This window comes from Corvus cornix, chromosome 3, assembly GCF_000738735.6.
Source record: "Corvus cornix cornix isolate S_Up_H32 chromosome 3, ASM73873v5, whole genome shotgun sequence".
Taxonomy (NCBI): Eukaryota; Metazoa; Chordata; class Aves; order Passeriformes; family Corvidae; genus Corvus; species Corvus cornix.
This window is the reverse complement of record NC_047056.1, coordinates 60,623,587-60,638,081: the sequence shown is the minus strand read 5'-3', so window position 1 is coordinate 60,638,081 and position 14,495 is coordinate 60,623,587. Positions and strand designations below refer to the sequence as shown.

General features: G+C 39.8%; 1 protein-coding gene across 2 annotated transcripts in view; it reads left to right on the top strand.

Annotated features, from left to right (window-relative positions):
• Positions 1-2,457: 2,457 nt before the first annotated feature.
• The window catches only part of LAMA2 (laminin subunit alpha 2), a 345,535-nt gene continuing 333,497 nt past the window's right edge, over positions 2,458-14,495 (top strand). For both annotated transcript variants that reach the window (XM_039568097.1, XM_039568096.1), the window contains exon 1: positions 2,458-2,672. In XM_039568097.1, the coding sequence (XP_039424031.1) occupies positions 2,582-2,672 (91 nt within the window). In that variant the 5' untranslated portion in view covers positions 2,458-2,581. The remainder of the gene's footprint in view (positions 2,673-14,495) is intronic.

The window sequence follows — 14,495 nt, the reverse complement described above, 5'->3', positions numbered from 1 at the left end:
CCTGCTTCACTGGTGTCACTTCATCCTCCAACTTGCTTCTCTTTCTGGAGCAGCACCCTCTTGCTGCTGCTTGATACAGCTTGGCATCTTATGGTATGAAATTATTTCCTGTGGTTCGGATGTGGAAAAATCATTGAATAAGTCTGCAGGTCTTCCTGGCATATCTTGCCTCTTGGTGCCCCCAAGCTATTTGAAGTTTCTGTCTCTGGTGCACAGCTAGTCAGTATTGGCTCTGACAGGTGATGAGGTACATGGGTATGCCAGCAGTGCTGCTAAACTGAAACTAGGCTGAGTTCTCAGAACATATCCTCACATTAAAGACTACACAGGCTCAACAGCAGGATAAACTGATTCAAATAAAAGCTCAGGTAAATAATCTGTTGTATTTAATATTGGTGTAATATTGATATTTGAGGGAGTAGGGACCACCCCTACAACCAATCTGTTCTTGATCTCCAATTCATGGAGATCACAGGTCATGGAGATATTTTGCAGATACCTTGGATCTGAGGAGACCTTTACACAAAGCAGCAGAGGTTCCCACCTTCAGGTCTCACTTTCAGTTTCTACAATCTGCTTCTGGAGTATTACCTCAAACTCATCTGCAGCACTTGCAGCTTTTGGAGCCCTGAAAGGAATTTCTCCAGCTGGGGGAGTATGCAACTCATGCTAGTATGGCTTTTATGCAGCAGCTGCCACTACGATCGACCAAATTCAACCAATAAATGTGTTATTAGAATCAAACCGATGTTAATGTAATCAGATCCCTACCTGTGAAACTGGCACTAAATTCTCCAAGTGACTGACATATACTTGGGGTGGAGTGTTTATCTGTTGTACTTAACAATTCACTAGATTATTCCTCTTGCACATATACACAATTCCTTGCAGCCAAATTTTTGATTGAAGGGAATTGCAAAGGGAGAAGCAGACTGAAGAAAGTAGTGACTTACTGCTTGTAGGGAAACACTTTACAGACTAAATAGTGATAGTGATAAAACTGTGGATAGAGTCATAAACACCACCTCCCTCTCTGTCCCTCCCAGCTCCCTGATTATGTATACTTGCACAACAAAGCAAATAGCTGACAAGATGAAAATCATCAAGATAAGCCTTGAACTTGAGTTTCCCAGTAAGAAGTGCAGAAGACCACACATACATCATCTCTTGGCAAGAGGACTGGAGTATTTTCCATTGACTTATGAGCGACAAATGGCCGAACCATACAAGAGCATTATTGTTGCTGTCCTGTGCTGGCAGAGCAGTTTCCCAAAGGCCATGGAAGCAATGAGTGTCCAGTAACAGGGCTCCCAGCAGCAGAGCTCAGGCTGTTTGGGGAGAAACCTCAGAAGTGAGCAGTCACTCTGAAGAGAGACTCCAAGAACAAGTCTGCTTGGAGCAGGATGACAGGGAGAGAAACAAATTGGCTATGTGGCTGGATGGAATGATCTATTATGTGCAAAATTCTGCATTCCTTGAATGTTGGGTTTGGAGTGACAGGCAAATTTACCAATAGAAAAAGCTGTGGTTTGAGAGCTTAAATAGACAATGTACCAAACGCATGCTTATCCCCAGCCTTGCTCATTGTTGGCTACAGCAATGAGCACATAGATGCTGAAGTATCGATGTTGGGAAATACACAGAAGTGCTTAATCTTGATGTGAATAACAAGAAAAGCTCAATTGGAAGTGCAGTGGTACAAGACTTACGAAGATGCAGGGATGAGCATCCAAGTCAGAACTAGGCTGCCAGCACAATCTTGGTTTTGTGCCACACTCACACTGTGAGTTGAGCCCAGGTCACTCTTTATAATAGCCCATGATGTCCTTTCTCAGTATGCTCACTGAGAAAGGTTGGAAGCCTCGCTGTTTCACGATGAAACCTGGTTTTTATGGACTTTTTAAATGCAATTTTTTTTTTTTCAGGAGAACTGTACAATAGCTTTTAATCCACATTTTATTTTAGTGCAAGGTTAATTTTTCCTTTATGCAGTAATATGGGTTTTTTCCCTGTCATACCTGGCTAGCGCTGACATACTACTCCCAGGCACGGCAGGAAAAATGTGCTTGACTCCGTCGCAGTTCTCGTTTCCCAAGTGCCTTCTCAGAAAGCTATTTTTCTTTTCCCCCGCCATAGCACAGGTATTTTTTATCTCTGTCGGATAACCCGGTAAAGGCTAATTTAAATGGCGAGCACACTTCCAGGCGAGAGCGCTTCCCAGCTCTCGGGAGCGGCCGTCGGGCAGGCAGGCAGGCACGTGCCTCCCTCCTCGCGCGGCGCCTCGTGCCCCGCCCGGCGCCTGGGGCCGCGCTGTTCCCCCCTCCCGACGCGAGGGGCTCGGGGGCTGCTCCCGGGCCGCGCTCCAGCCCCTCGGTGCCCACCGGCCCCGCTCGCTCCTCGCTGCCCGGAGCCGCGGCCGGCGGCGGGGCGGGGAGTGTGTGTAGGGGGGGGCAGGGGTGTGTCCTGCTCTCCTGCTCTCCTGCTCCCTGCCCGGGGCACCGGGGTCTCCTCTCGTCTCCCGGCGGCTGCGGCTCACTCGGCTGGCCGTCCCGCGGCGGGACGAGTCGGCGGCCCGGGAGTCATGGCTCGGGAAAGTTTGCCGCTGCTCCTGCTGCTGGCGGCGCTCGGCAGCCGAGGCCAGTCGCCGTCGCCGCCGCCGCCGCCGCAAAGAGGTACAGGGGAGCGGGGAGCGCGCCTCGCCCGCCCGGCCGGGACCGCGGAGGACGCGCAGGGGAGGCGACCTTGCCACCAGCTCGGGAGTCGTTGTGGTGACGGGAGGGGCGAGGGAACAGGGAGAGCGTGACAAGTGACCCCCAGCCTGCAGAGAGGGGACTCGGCGGGCGACACCATCGCTGGTACCTCGGTGGCCGGGCCGAGGAGGGGGTGCTGCCGGAGCTGCGCGGCGGCCCCGGAACATCCCGCCTCCCGCGGCAGTCCCCGGTCCCGCACACACGCGCTGAATGACCCGGTTCGGAGCAGCGCAGGTGGGCTGTGCTGTGCTGTGACTGGACGCGCAGGGGGAAATCATGTAGGTGAGGGACGGCTGGAGGACGTGACCTGGTTCCCGAAGCGTCGCACCAGCGTTACGGGCTGATCTGCTGGCAGCCCTCCTCCAGGCGGGATGTGCCCGTCTGCTGGCATCTCTGTGACAGGGGAGGCTTGGTAGGCTGTGCTGAAACACGTGTGGGCTGCCTGGACTGCTTGTACTTCAGGTGGCAATTTGATGCACTTAGCCCGTCACAGAGCTTTTCTCGGTGTTAAAAACGAATCACGACTGGCATGGGAACAGAATCAATTGTATCCTGCATGGGTAGTAAATGTCTTAGACATACCATTATCATGCATTATACAGTGTTTAGGTGTGTTGACATTAGAAGGTTGGTTTGTTTGTTTGCTTTTTCAGTATTCTGTGGAAAGATCAAAAAGGGTGTTGCACAGGTATGGGAGAAATAAACTTTAGTCAACTTCTCAGCTCTCATAGGAGATCCTTAAAACCATTCTTCAGCCCACAGTATTCCTTCTGGTGCTTACATTTGTGCACTTAACATTTTTAGCCTTGCTGAAATGAATTCACTTAGAAGATATTGTGGGTATGTCAAAATAAAATTAATTAAAGTTCCTGGATTAACAGCTATCTTCCCTTTGACCCTGATGTCACATTATAGGCTGAACATTGTGGATTAGGAATTTTTACGGTTTCGAGTTTACTTTGGAAAACACGATGCACTGACATTTCATGGAAAAAGTGTCTCAAGCAGCTGACTCCTTAATATGACTTCTACTGTATGAGAAGAAACGGCAGTTTTTCAACTATCTGTGTAGATAAAAACTCATCTAGAATTAGACTCTGCTTAGATGATGACTTATTGGTAAACATTGAAGTCTGGGATAAAAGCAGAGCATTTAAAATACAGTACATCATGCATTTTCTTCTTGCTTTTTTTTTCCTTTTTTTTTTTCCCCTAATTAATTTTTTGGCTAATACTGATTTGGCATTTCTTTTAGTATTCTCTCTCTCTCTCTCTCTCACATACACACACAGACACTTACAGAGAATGTCCTTTTGTTTATGCAGTATCATGGTTCTCTTTAACCTCAGCAGTGAAGGGATATGTTAATTATTTTCCTTTTAAATTAGAAGTGGGTGTGTTTGGTGTTTATCTGCTGCATCACTGATATAAGTGAGTTCTGGTAATTCAGTGAGGAATCCTAGGACTTTTAATTAAATATTAATGTGGTGATGGAACCTTCTAAACTTAACAGTTGAATTCAAGTCCTGGCCTGCCTAATTTTTATGCCATTTACTGTCTTCTGAATTTCTTTTTACGATCTGTTGCAGCTGCTAGGAGGTGCTAGCACTATGTAGATGTCACTGTGTTGCCCACTACAGAAAAAGAAGTAATGCACTCCTCTGTTGTGCAAAAAGTTAGAAAAGTCTGACTTCACTGAAGTCCTGGGGGATTTTTGACGTGTACAAGAATGTTATTGGACGTATGGTTTATATCTTTAGACTTACAGCTTTTGTTTTTCCACTTAAGTGTTATTTGGTAATAAACATAACGTTGAATGCTAAATATTGCTCTCTAATTGTTAGCACCAGTTGGATGTCTGTGGACAAAATTATGTAACAGAGCTGCAACGCTTTGAAAAACAGTATTTGAGACATCACAATGAATTCCCATGTTGTTTTTTAGAACAGAACAGTTCAAGAACATTTTGCACCTCAAAGATGGGAACAGTCTGTATTTCTTTTTTTGTTTCTGTTCTTGTGGTTAAATTTTTTTCCTTTTAAAATTGTTAGAAGACTTACTGTGGTCAGAAACCTGGAGTTAATTTCAAGCTGGTGGGGTTTTTTTGTTTTTGTTTTTTTTTTTTTTTCCCAGCTACACATATTATCTGTTCTTTTATTGTTTGAAAACTAAATAGTCATGTAGAATTTCTGTTGTGGTTTAACCCCAGCCATTGACCAAGTACCACACAGCCCCTCACTTACTCCTTCAAAAGCAGGACTGGGGAGAAGATCAGGTGGGTAAAAGCCAGAAAACTCATGGATTGATATAAAGACAGTTGTAAAAGCTGTGCAGGCAAAAAAAGCAAAACAAGGAATTAATTCCCTGCTTCCCTTGGGTAGGCAGGTGTTCAACCATCCCCAGGAGAGCAGGGCCTTATAATGCATAACAGTTACTTGGGAAGACAAACACCATCAATACAAACATCTCACCCTTCCTCCTTCTTCCTCCCACTTTATATACTGAGCATGATGTCATATGGTATGGAATATCCTTTTGGTTATTTGGGGTCATCTGTCCCAGCTGTGTCTCCTCCCAGTCTCCCATACACTCCCAGTCTCCTCCAGTGTGGCAATACAAAAAGCAGAAAAGGCCTTGGTTCTGTGTAAGGCCTGTTCAGCAATAACAAAAACATCTCTGTATTATCATCACTGTGTTCAACAGAAATCTAAAACACAGCCCCATATGAGCCACTGTAAAGAAAATTAACTCTACTCCAGCCAAAACCAGTGCAACTTCTCAGAAAATGAAAGAATCAAAACCAGAAAGGCATGTGTGTCCTACAACAGTTTTTCTTAAAGATGTACATAACTTGCAGTTTAGGCAAACTGACTGATGTGCTATGTAATGTTCCTTTGAATCTTGAATCTCAGCCTATTCCACGTGGAATGTGAGCAATGTGCTACAGTAATTTAGAAAGTAATGTAAAATTTCTTCTGATCTTGAATTTATGCATTTATTAAAAGGTCTCAATATTTGTTATCAGAGAGAACGGAAGCTATGTATCTATGAAAGGTGTGAATAGTAGGCACAGGGCTAAGGAACATACACTGCACAGTAACTTGATCTGTAGTGTCAGCTGCTGACATCAATGGAGATAATTCATGGAGTACAGGTGCTTTTAGCATGTGTGGAAGGAAGTGTAAGTTGACTCCAAGAGGTGAGGTATATAGGATGCTTATAAAGTCAGAGTGAGATGTCTCCCTCGAAAGAGAAATGAGGGGTGAACATCAGCAGGATATGACTGGTGCCAGTCTGTTAGGCAGTGGATGGTGTCAGGCAGGTCAATATTTTTAAGTGTCTCTGTAGGTGTATATTTTTTAAACAAGTTTCCAGAGAGTTTAGTTCAAAACTGTGTTCTCTGTGTTACGTTGTGACAACTAGGACTTCCAAGATTCCTTCCCACATACATACATACCTGTGTGTATATGGTACCCTATACTCTGAAAAGTCAAGAGACAAGGCTAATAGAACATAATTTTAGTATTTCAAATTCTAAGAATGAAGAATGTTGTGTAGACTCAGATTCTCTCTTTCCTGAGACAAAAAATGTCCAAAATGCTTTGTTTCTGTAATCCGTTAAAAGTCAATTTTTCTCTTTCTTCATAGGGATTTCTTTGGAGTAAGGTCAATTTCAAAACTAACCAACACCACCCAGCTCTAATCTTGTAATGGAGAGCATTTCCATCATGGTTAATGGCATTTAAGCATTCAAAACATTCTGCTGGCTTTATTTGGAGAACAGGCCTTGTAAAAGATTTAGTTGGTAAATTTGCATTCTACTTTCCTGAGAAAACAAAACAAGGTTTAGATGATTGTTTATCAGCTTGTTCTCACCTGAATAAATTTTGAATCTGTTACCCAATATGAACAAATTTGAAAACAATGAAAAAATCTTTTAAGATATAATCACTGAAAATCAATGGCTGTTTAAGAGAAAGAGTCCCAAAGTATTTTATCTTCTGTGAGAAGAAGAGTAGAATTTAGCCATTATCTAACCCATTCAGTCCATGTAAGTCAACACGTGTAGAACTCTGGCTTCAAGAATATGAAGGAGAATACATCCATTGTGGAGGGCTGGCATCTTAGAATGCATAAAATTCTGTATATATTTTTCTTTAAAAAGAAGGAGTTACTTAATCATGCTTTAGGATTTTATAACAAGTAACAAGCTTTGTTCACTGCAGGTGTACTGCAATACAGTACATTCTGCGTGTTCCCTTTTCACAGTCAGTCTGTATGCTGTTTAATGCTTTGGCAGGTAAATTTTTGGTGATCTGGAAATTATGATTTCTGTTACCTTATTATTATTATTTATTTAAATGTGTGTAATAAAAAACCATACTCGGTTCTAATAATTCTTTTAGCAGTATTTAGTGCTTCCTGATCAGTAGGGATTAACTAGCCCCAAAATGGTGGGACATGCTGCTCTCTAATATACATTGTGATTGCTTTTAACTTTTTACTTCAAAGCTGTTGTCCATATCACTTTCTTATAGTTTAATAACTGGCTGAGACAGTGAAAGGAGAGAGAATTGATATGTATTTCAGGTTAAGAATGTGAGAAAGGAAAACATAGTAAAGGGCCAGCCTAAGGTATTAGAAATAGGTAGAATTGCCCAGACTGACTGGAGCCATGAATATGTGAGGTTTTTGTGTACGTGCTTTAACTAGAAATAACCACAGCCAAAGCGAATGAGGTAGGCCTTGTACAAGAATGTGTGAATTTCTCCAAGCAACAAATAAGAACATAAGATGGTAAGACGCACTTTATATTTAACCTCCTTATTATTAATTTTTCCTCCAAATTTTTTTACATGAGTCATTCTTATTAGGCTTGAAATGCTAAAGTCAGAACAGTGGTTCTTTAACCTGTTCCAAAAGTCTGCTTTAAAATAATACAGCAAACAATCATTTTTAATTAATTCAGGCTGGAGGAAGGAATCCACCCACACATGTTCTAATTTCTTATCCAGCTACTTGGACTGACAGTTTTTTGAGATTGTAGTATTTTGGAATAAGAGGCAGCATGAATTCCTGGTGCAGAGTGGATTTTTCTTTTTCTCTTTTTCTCTTTTTCTCTTTTTCTCTTTTTCTCTTTTTCTCTTTTTCTCTTTTTCTCTTTTTCCCTTTTTCTTCTTCTTTTCTTTTTCCCCTTTTCTCTTTTTCTTCTTCTTTTCTTTTTCCCCCTGAAGTCCAGACTCCTCATATTTACAGGTCAGGAACAGTGACAGGAGACAAATACATGCAAATGTGAACCAGTATGCACACCTAACTATCTCCTTTTCTTTCCCAACTTTTTTTCATAGGTAATAACTCCGTAATTACTGGATATTTTTCTCTTAACCAGGAGTTCTGTCTAGAATGTGTGAGCTCATATGTTGCACACTAGCAACTCAGGCCACACTAGCAGTAATACAGACCAAATCTTGCTTACAGATGTAAAATACAGACCAGTATGTTATGTTTGTTAAACTTTATATTGATTCCATGCCTTTGTTTGAAATAGGAAGGAGAATGCCTTGTGTTTGCCAATAAAGCTATTTCATGAGCTGGCTCCTGCTGATGACTAGATGTTATTTATTTTCTTTTACCAGCTACTGTAGTTGATAGCCAATTCTTAGTTTCTGTTTTTCTGCTGTTAATCATGTTTTCTTCAATCCAAAAATGTAGGTAAGAGAGGTACTGAATAAAATGGTTTTTTGGACTTCTGTACCATGGGTAAGGTCAAGATTAGACCTTTTTTTTTTTTAATGATTTATTCTTATTAGAAAAATTTTAGGATTTCCAGAAAAAATAACTTGGATTTGTGTGAGTTTTATACTGATAAATAATGAAGATCCCTCAGGATTCTTGCAACACTCCAAAAAAAAAAACTGTTACTACTCAATTTTTTTCAGCAGTTCAGTCTCCATTAGTTATACCTTAGCGTCACAAGGATTTTCATAGGACTCTTGCTCCCTGCCAGATTCCTCTAGCAGACATTATCTTTGAATCAGACCTTGTATTAACAGACTGTAGAGCAGCTGTAGCAGTATTATGCCAGGGAACTCTTGTGAAAGCTCAGGAAGAATAATGAACATTCCTGCAGAGTGGATTATCCAAATACCATTACAATGCCTTGTTCTGTCCCAACTGACATGTGTATGTACTGCTGTCATAATTCAAAGATTTAAGATGTAATAAAAAAATTACCTAAAAGTGAACAAAATACTATATAAAATCTATTTTTATAGCTATATCAATTTTTTTAATGGCAAATTACTATATGTTGTTATTGTTCACCTACCCCTATAAGTGGGGGTATTCTTTGAGGTCAGTTAGGAAGAATTAGAAGGATGAATGCCTCTGAACATACTGTAATGTATTTCCCGCTGCTACAGGAGAATGGAGCAACGCTGGGGATTGACAATCAGAAGCTTAGAGGTGCAGGCAAAAGAAATCAGAACCCCTGTTTTTCTACGCACTTGCAGTGATAGTGAGAGTTGATTTAGGATTTAGTTTGGTTTTCTGCATATACGCCCACTCCTTAGATGAACCCTGAGAGTTTCTGGTGCCACTTTCACTCAGGCTACCTTTAGGTTTTGATGGAAGATGCTGAATGTGGCAGGTTATTACTCTTTTTATGCTAACTGCTCAACAGCTTGTAATCCTGTTCCACAGAAATGTCTGGGTAATCTCTACTGTAAAGAATTGCATTATATATTAACTTTCCTGGAATTTGTCTTGCACTGGGAATGTAGAACTACTGCTATACATTTGTTGCTGAATAACTTTTAGACTGGGAGAGGGAACAAATAGCTTTTTTTTTACATATTGCTATGTTTCTAAATATGTATGATAAAATACTATGTGGCGGTGATAACTATTTTGTGAATTTTCTGAGCACCTCTGCAATGGTGGTAACATGATTAGTCTGGATTCCTCTGGAAGCCACAGAGCTCAACGGAACAAGAAGAAATCCATGCCTTCTGAAGAGTACAAAGTAACATGGTAAAAAATACAGGGCTTTTGAATTTGGTATGTGAAACCACCAGGAATAGAACAAGTATGTTTGTGCAAATCCCAGAGCTGGTGATTGGTATGTGGTGCACTTGCACATCTAATTGGACTGTGTGAATTATGCATGCATTTTTCGTCACGTCAACAAAAAGATGATTGCAGACCATCACAAGTACATTTCTTATGTTTAACTTTAAGCCATCATTGACACTACTGAATTAGTTAATATTACCGGAAAAAAAAAATTCTTGATACTATTTCATCCCTGTGGATAACCTTTTTAGTCAACTTTTATGACAGTTGTGGCAACACCCCAGTTGTGAATATAAGAATTCCAACATGCAGTTCATGGCATAAAACAGAGTACATTTCTCATTGGTTGATTTTGGTACAATTGGAGATTATTTTCTATTAATCATTCCTTCTGAAAGGTGACTGAGCCCTCACACCAAAAGGTTTTCTTTACCATGGCACCCCCCCTGCCCCCCCCCCACGTTTAATTGAAAAATATATTTCTAATATGCACACTGAATTGTTCTCTTAAGCACTGTATCTTTCTACAGCTGGATACAGCCTTCTAAATTAGCTCCATTGTATTAAGGTTGTTGTGTGGGTTTAGGGTCTGTAAGTGTCACTTTTGTTACGCTTACATAGTAAATATGGGAAATATTTTCTAAATTCAGAGTCAATTGGAAGCCTTTACAGGCATGCCCTGTAATCATTGATTATGCATGCAGCTTTAGCTTCTTCACCCCACTGCAGCTTTGACATAGAGAGTAAGACAGTAATTTGCTGGAAAAATTAGTAGTTAAATGCTTGTATCAACTTCATAGCTTGCTAACTAGAGGAGAAAAAGTACTGAATCTGCTTGCCATGTTGGTAGGAGTTATTTAAAAGTGACTTTGAAGCTCATAGTTTAATTGGTGAAAGAGCTTTTGTGGCATATAAAAGTGATGGGGAAAGCAACAATAATCATCATCATCTGCATCAAGAGCTTGAGTCAGTTCTTGGGGAAATGAGACACTGTCTCACAAGAATAAAGTGTAACTCAAGTTGTTAGACTGAGTTATTTGTCTGTTCATTGAGGATAAACCTTATCCTTTGGTCAGGGTTGTTGCAGATGATTTCAAATTCGGCTGTATTTCTTAGATGATAATACCTAAAGGAATCAATGGATACAGCTCATTCTAATGTATTGGTTCTTCATGATACTAACACGTCTGAAAGCTGTTTGTTCAGTACTTTGCTTCCACCTGCAATATATATTTGTCCCAAAATATCTATTTAAATAAACTTCTGTGATTCAGAGGTTTTTAATGTAGCTACTTGTTCTGCCAGTCTGCTTTTTGCTTGCACCTCAATTAAGTCCCATAATATCACTCAAAATAATAAAATTGCATGTATGCCACGAGTAAGAGAGATCAGTGCTTGGTTTAGTATATTACTTTGGACAGACTGCAAAACTGTGTGTGTAGTTTTTGCGCAGTGTTTCTGTTTCTCATCATCTATAAAATCTGGGTTTTATTTTAGTCATTTGTGACTTTTCATTTGAGCACATAGCTTACAGATACGTATCCCATTACAAAAACATATATAGCTTGTCAGTGCTCATTTTAAAAAACATTGAGGAATACAATGTACTTTTTGAGGGGAAAAATTTGGGAGAGAGAAGACTATTTATTCCTGTCTGTAAGAATAAAAATAAAAATAATTAGATATGTTGTGGGATGACTGCTAAGAAACGAAGCTTTTTTTGCTTCAGGAATTAACCTTTGCTGATGTGAAACCTTGTATTTATATTCCAGGCTCTTTCAGACTAAGGTAGAAGTGCCATATAGGCAGAAGTTGGTATGGTGCTGGATAACATGTATAAAGTAGTTGATGAGAAAATTTGTGGTGATGAAAAAACTAATGAAAGGTACACAGTAATTTCTGATTGTGTTTAGCATTATAGAAAACATTGATAATACCCTTTGGGTTTTGATCTAAACATCAGTTACAGGAGGATAGAAATGCTGATTTGTGAAGTTATCAACTGTGGGTATAGGATTTGTTGTTAGCATGAAAATGTTTGTGAAATCAGCTTTTATACAAATTAATTAAGGCTGAGGAGTGCTTTCAGCTCAATAGCTCTAGGAGAAATAGGTATTTGAATTTGACGCTTATGGAAGGTTGTAAAGAATTTGGTGTGAAAATGCTGATAAAGTAATGGCATTATATTATTGATTGTTGAACAGATTATATGAACAGCCTCATTAGAGGAGAAATAGAAGGCAGCAAAAATGATGCTCGTATTTAAAAAGGCCTCCCATAGTAACTTTATCACTGTAGAGTTAGAACTGAACACATTTGTAGACATAATGATTAGTAAAGACATGGATAAATATATTGTGTTGGCGAGATCCAGAGTGTTTTTTTATATTATATGGATAAACTATCAAAGAATGTGTATTAGACATATTAATAAGGGATATTATAGAAGACCTGGGTTTTCAGAAGAGCAGTTGAGAATATGTGTAAGTATCATTAGCTATGATATCACAGAAAAAAAGGAAAGAACTCAGTTTATGGAAAAATTTGTAAAGGTTTTGACAAGCTGTATGCCTGTCTGGGATGGAGTTAATCTTAAATTGAATTGATAGATGTGAACGTTAGTTATGTTGGAAGCCATTCAGTAATTTTTTGTAATTCTTATGGTGGTCTGCTCTCCTTCACTTAGCATGAGAAAATGCAGCATTCAGCTAAACAGTTTCTTACAACTCAGTTTTTAAAGATATAGTAAGAAGCAAGTGTTCTGCCTTATCTAAGGTGCTACAACTGATCAGGAATTCCAGTTCTACAGATAATAATTTATAGACCATCAATTTTCATGTGTATCTCACCATCTCTGTGGAAGATGGGATAACTTGTAGGCAGTCTGCTTTAAAAATGGTGAAATGTGTTGTGGCTTGAATGTAGATTGTGCTTTAATCATACACTTCAGTTCTGTGTATTTGTGAAACAAACCAGTTGCACATTTCTCATGCAGGAAATTCTCAGTCTCACTTTTCCTTAATTTTATTTGTAAATATTTTCATGGAAAGACTTACACCTGGAAACATGAAGAAGTGCATCACAGAAAGTGTCACTGAACAGGCAGTTTGACTGAGTTAGGAAAAGTAAGGCTTAAATAGGTTTATAGTTTATATAAATATAGGTTCATATATGTCATTGTGAAGTGAAAACAACTCCTACTTTAACATGCATTATATGGACTTCATCTACTGCCTCTCTTCCTCTGCTATAACAATCACAGAATGATTTGGATTGGAAGGGCCCTAAAGACCATCTTGTTCCAATGCTCCTGCTGTGGGCACAGACACCTTGCACTGGACCAGGTTGCTTCATGCCCATCCAGACTGAATTTGAACACTGATATGGATATGGTGCTTCCACAACTTCTCTGGACAACCTGTTCCAGTGCCTCACCATACTCACAGTATATTCCTTCTGTATATCTAAACTAAATTTCTCCTCTTTGTTTAAACCCATTACTCCTCGTCCTGTCACTACACTTCCTGATGAAGGGTCTGTCCCTGGCTTCCCTGTAGGCCCCTTTCAGATCCTGGAAGGTTTCTATTAGATCTCCACACAACCTTCTCTACCCTAGGTTGAACAGCACTGATGTTGCTCTTACAAAAACAGTTTTCTTCTGAGTAACTGCTGCATGGGCTTTATCAGTTTCATGCCAAAGAAGCTGAGTGGCTGAGCGGTGCCTAAGATAACTTGGCAGACCCCAGGATAAAATGTGACTGTAGGAGCCTTTATACTGCTCAGGTGCATGACTTTGCACATGGTCCACGAAGGGTGGGCACTCTCTTAAGCTGCTCTTGTCCCATAGAGTCATTTCTGGGAATTAAAAGGAAATTTAGCTGAAAGGTATGAAAATAAGTACTTTCAATTATCTGAAAATTTGTTGATGAATGAATCCATTAATTGATCTATTTTTGTAATATATCATTTAGTTTCAAAATGAGTCAACACTATTAAGACAATCTAGAATGAGATGAAATTAGTTTTCTCAATCAGCTTAATAAACTCAAGTAATTATTAAATTCTATGTTAAAAAGCCATTATATTCTGCATTGCAGACCTTTAAATCACTTCTGGAATTGGTTAAAAAATGTAGCATCTGTCTACAGTGTGACAGTTCCTGTACAATTATTTTCTAGAAGTGAAACTGAATTTTTGTATTCCCTGTTAAACTAAATCCACAGAGAGTCCAATGAAGCAATTTTCTCTCAGTTGCTGACTGTTTTTTCTTTATGGGTGTTAGTTGAAATATCTGAATAAAATTGTGTGATATGTTCTCATTTTAGTGGAAAGTTAGGTATGTTTGAAGTTACAGTGAAATTCTTACTGGCTTCCTCATGGCAAGAATTCAACTCCAAGAGGCAGCATACAGTACAGAACATAACATTTTGTTCTGTCTTACTGTTCTGCTGAACACATTTGTGTGCAAGCCATTTATTTCTACAATGTCTGGAAGAACAAGAGGGGCCAGAGGGTCCCAGGGGTGTCAGAATAAATTGTTAAACTGAAGTATTAGCTGTAGTTGAAAACTAGGGAGTGAGAGGCTACAGAGAGCTATTAAGAAGCGTTTAGTGTTGTTTCCTGTTTAAATGAGGCTATGTTTCTGTCTTTGTATCAGCTCCTTGGACTCTA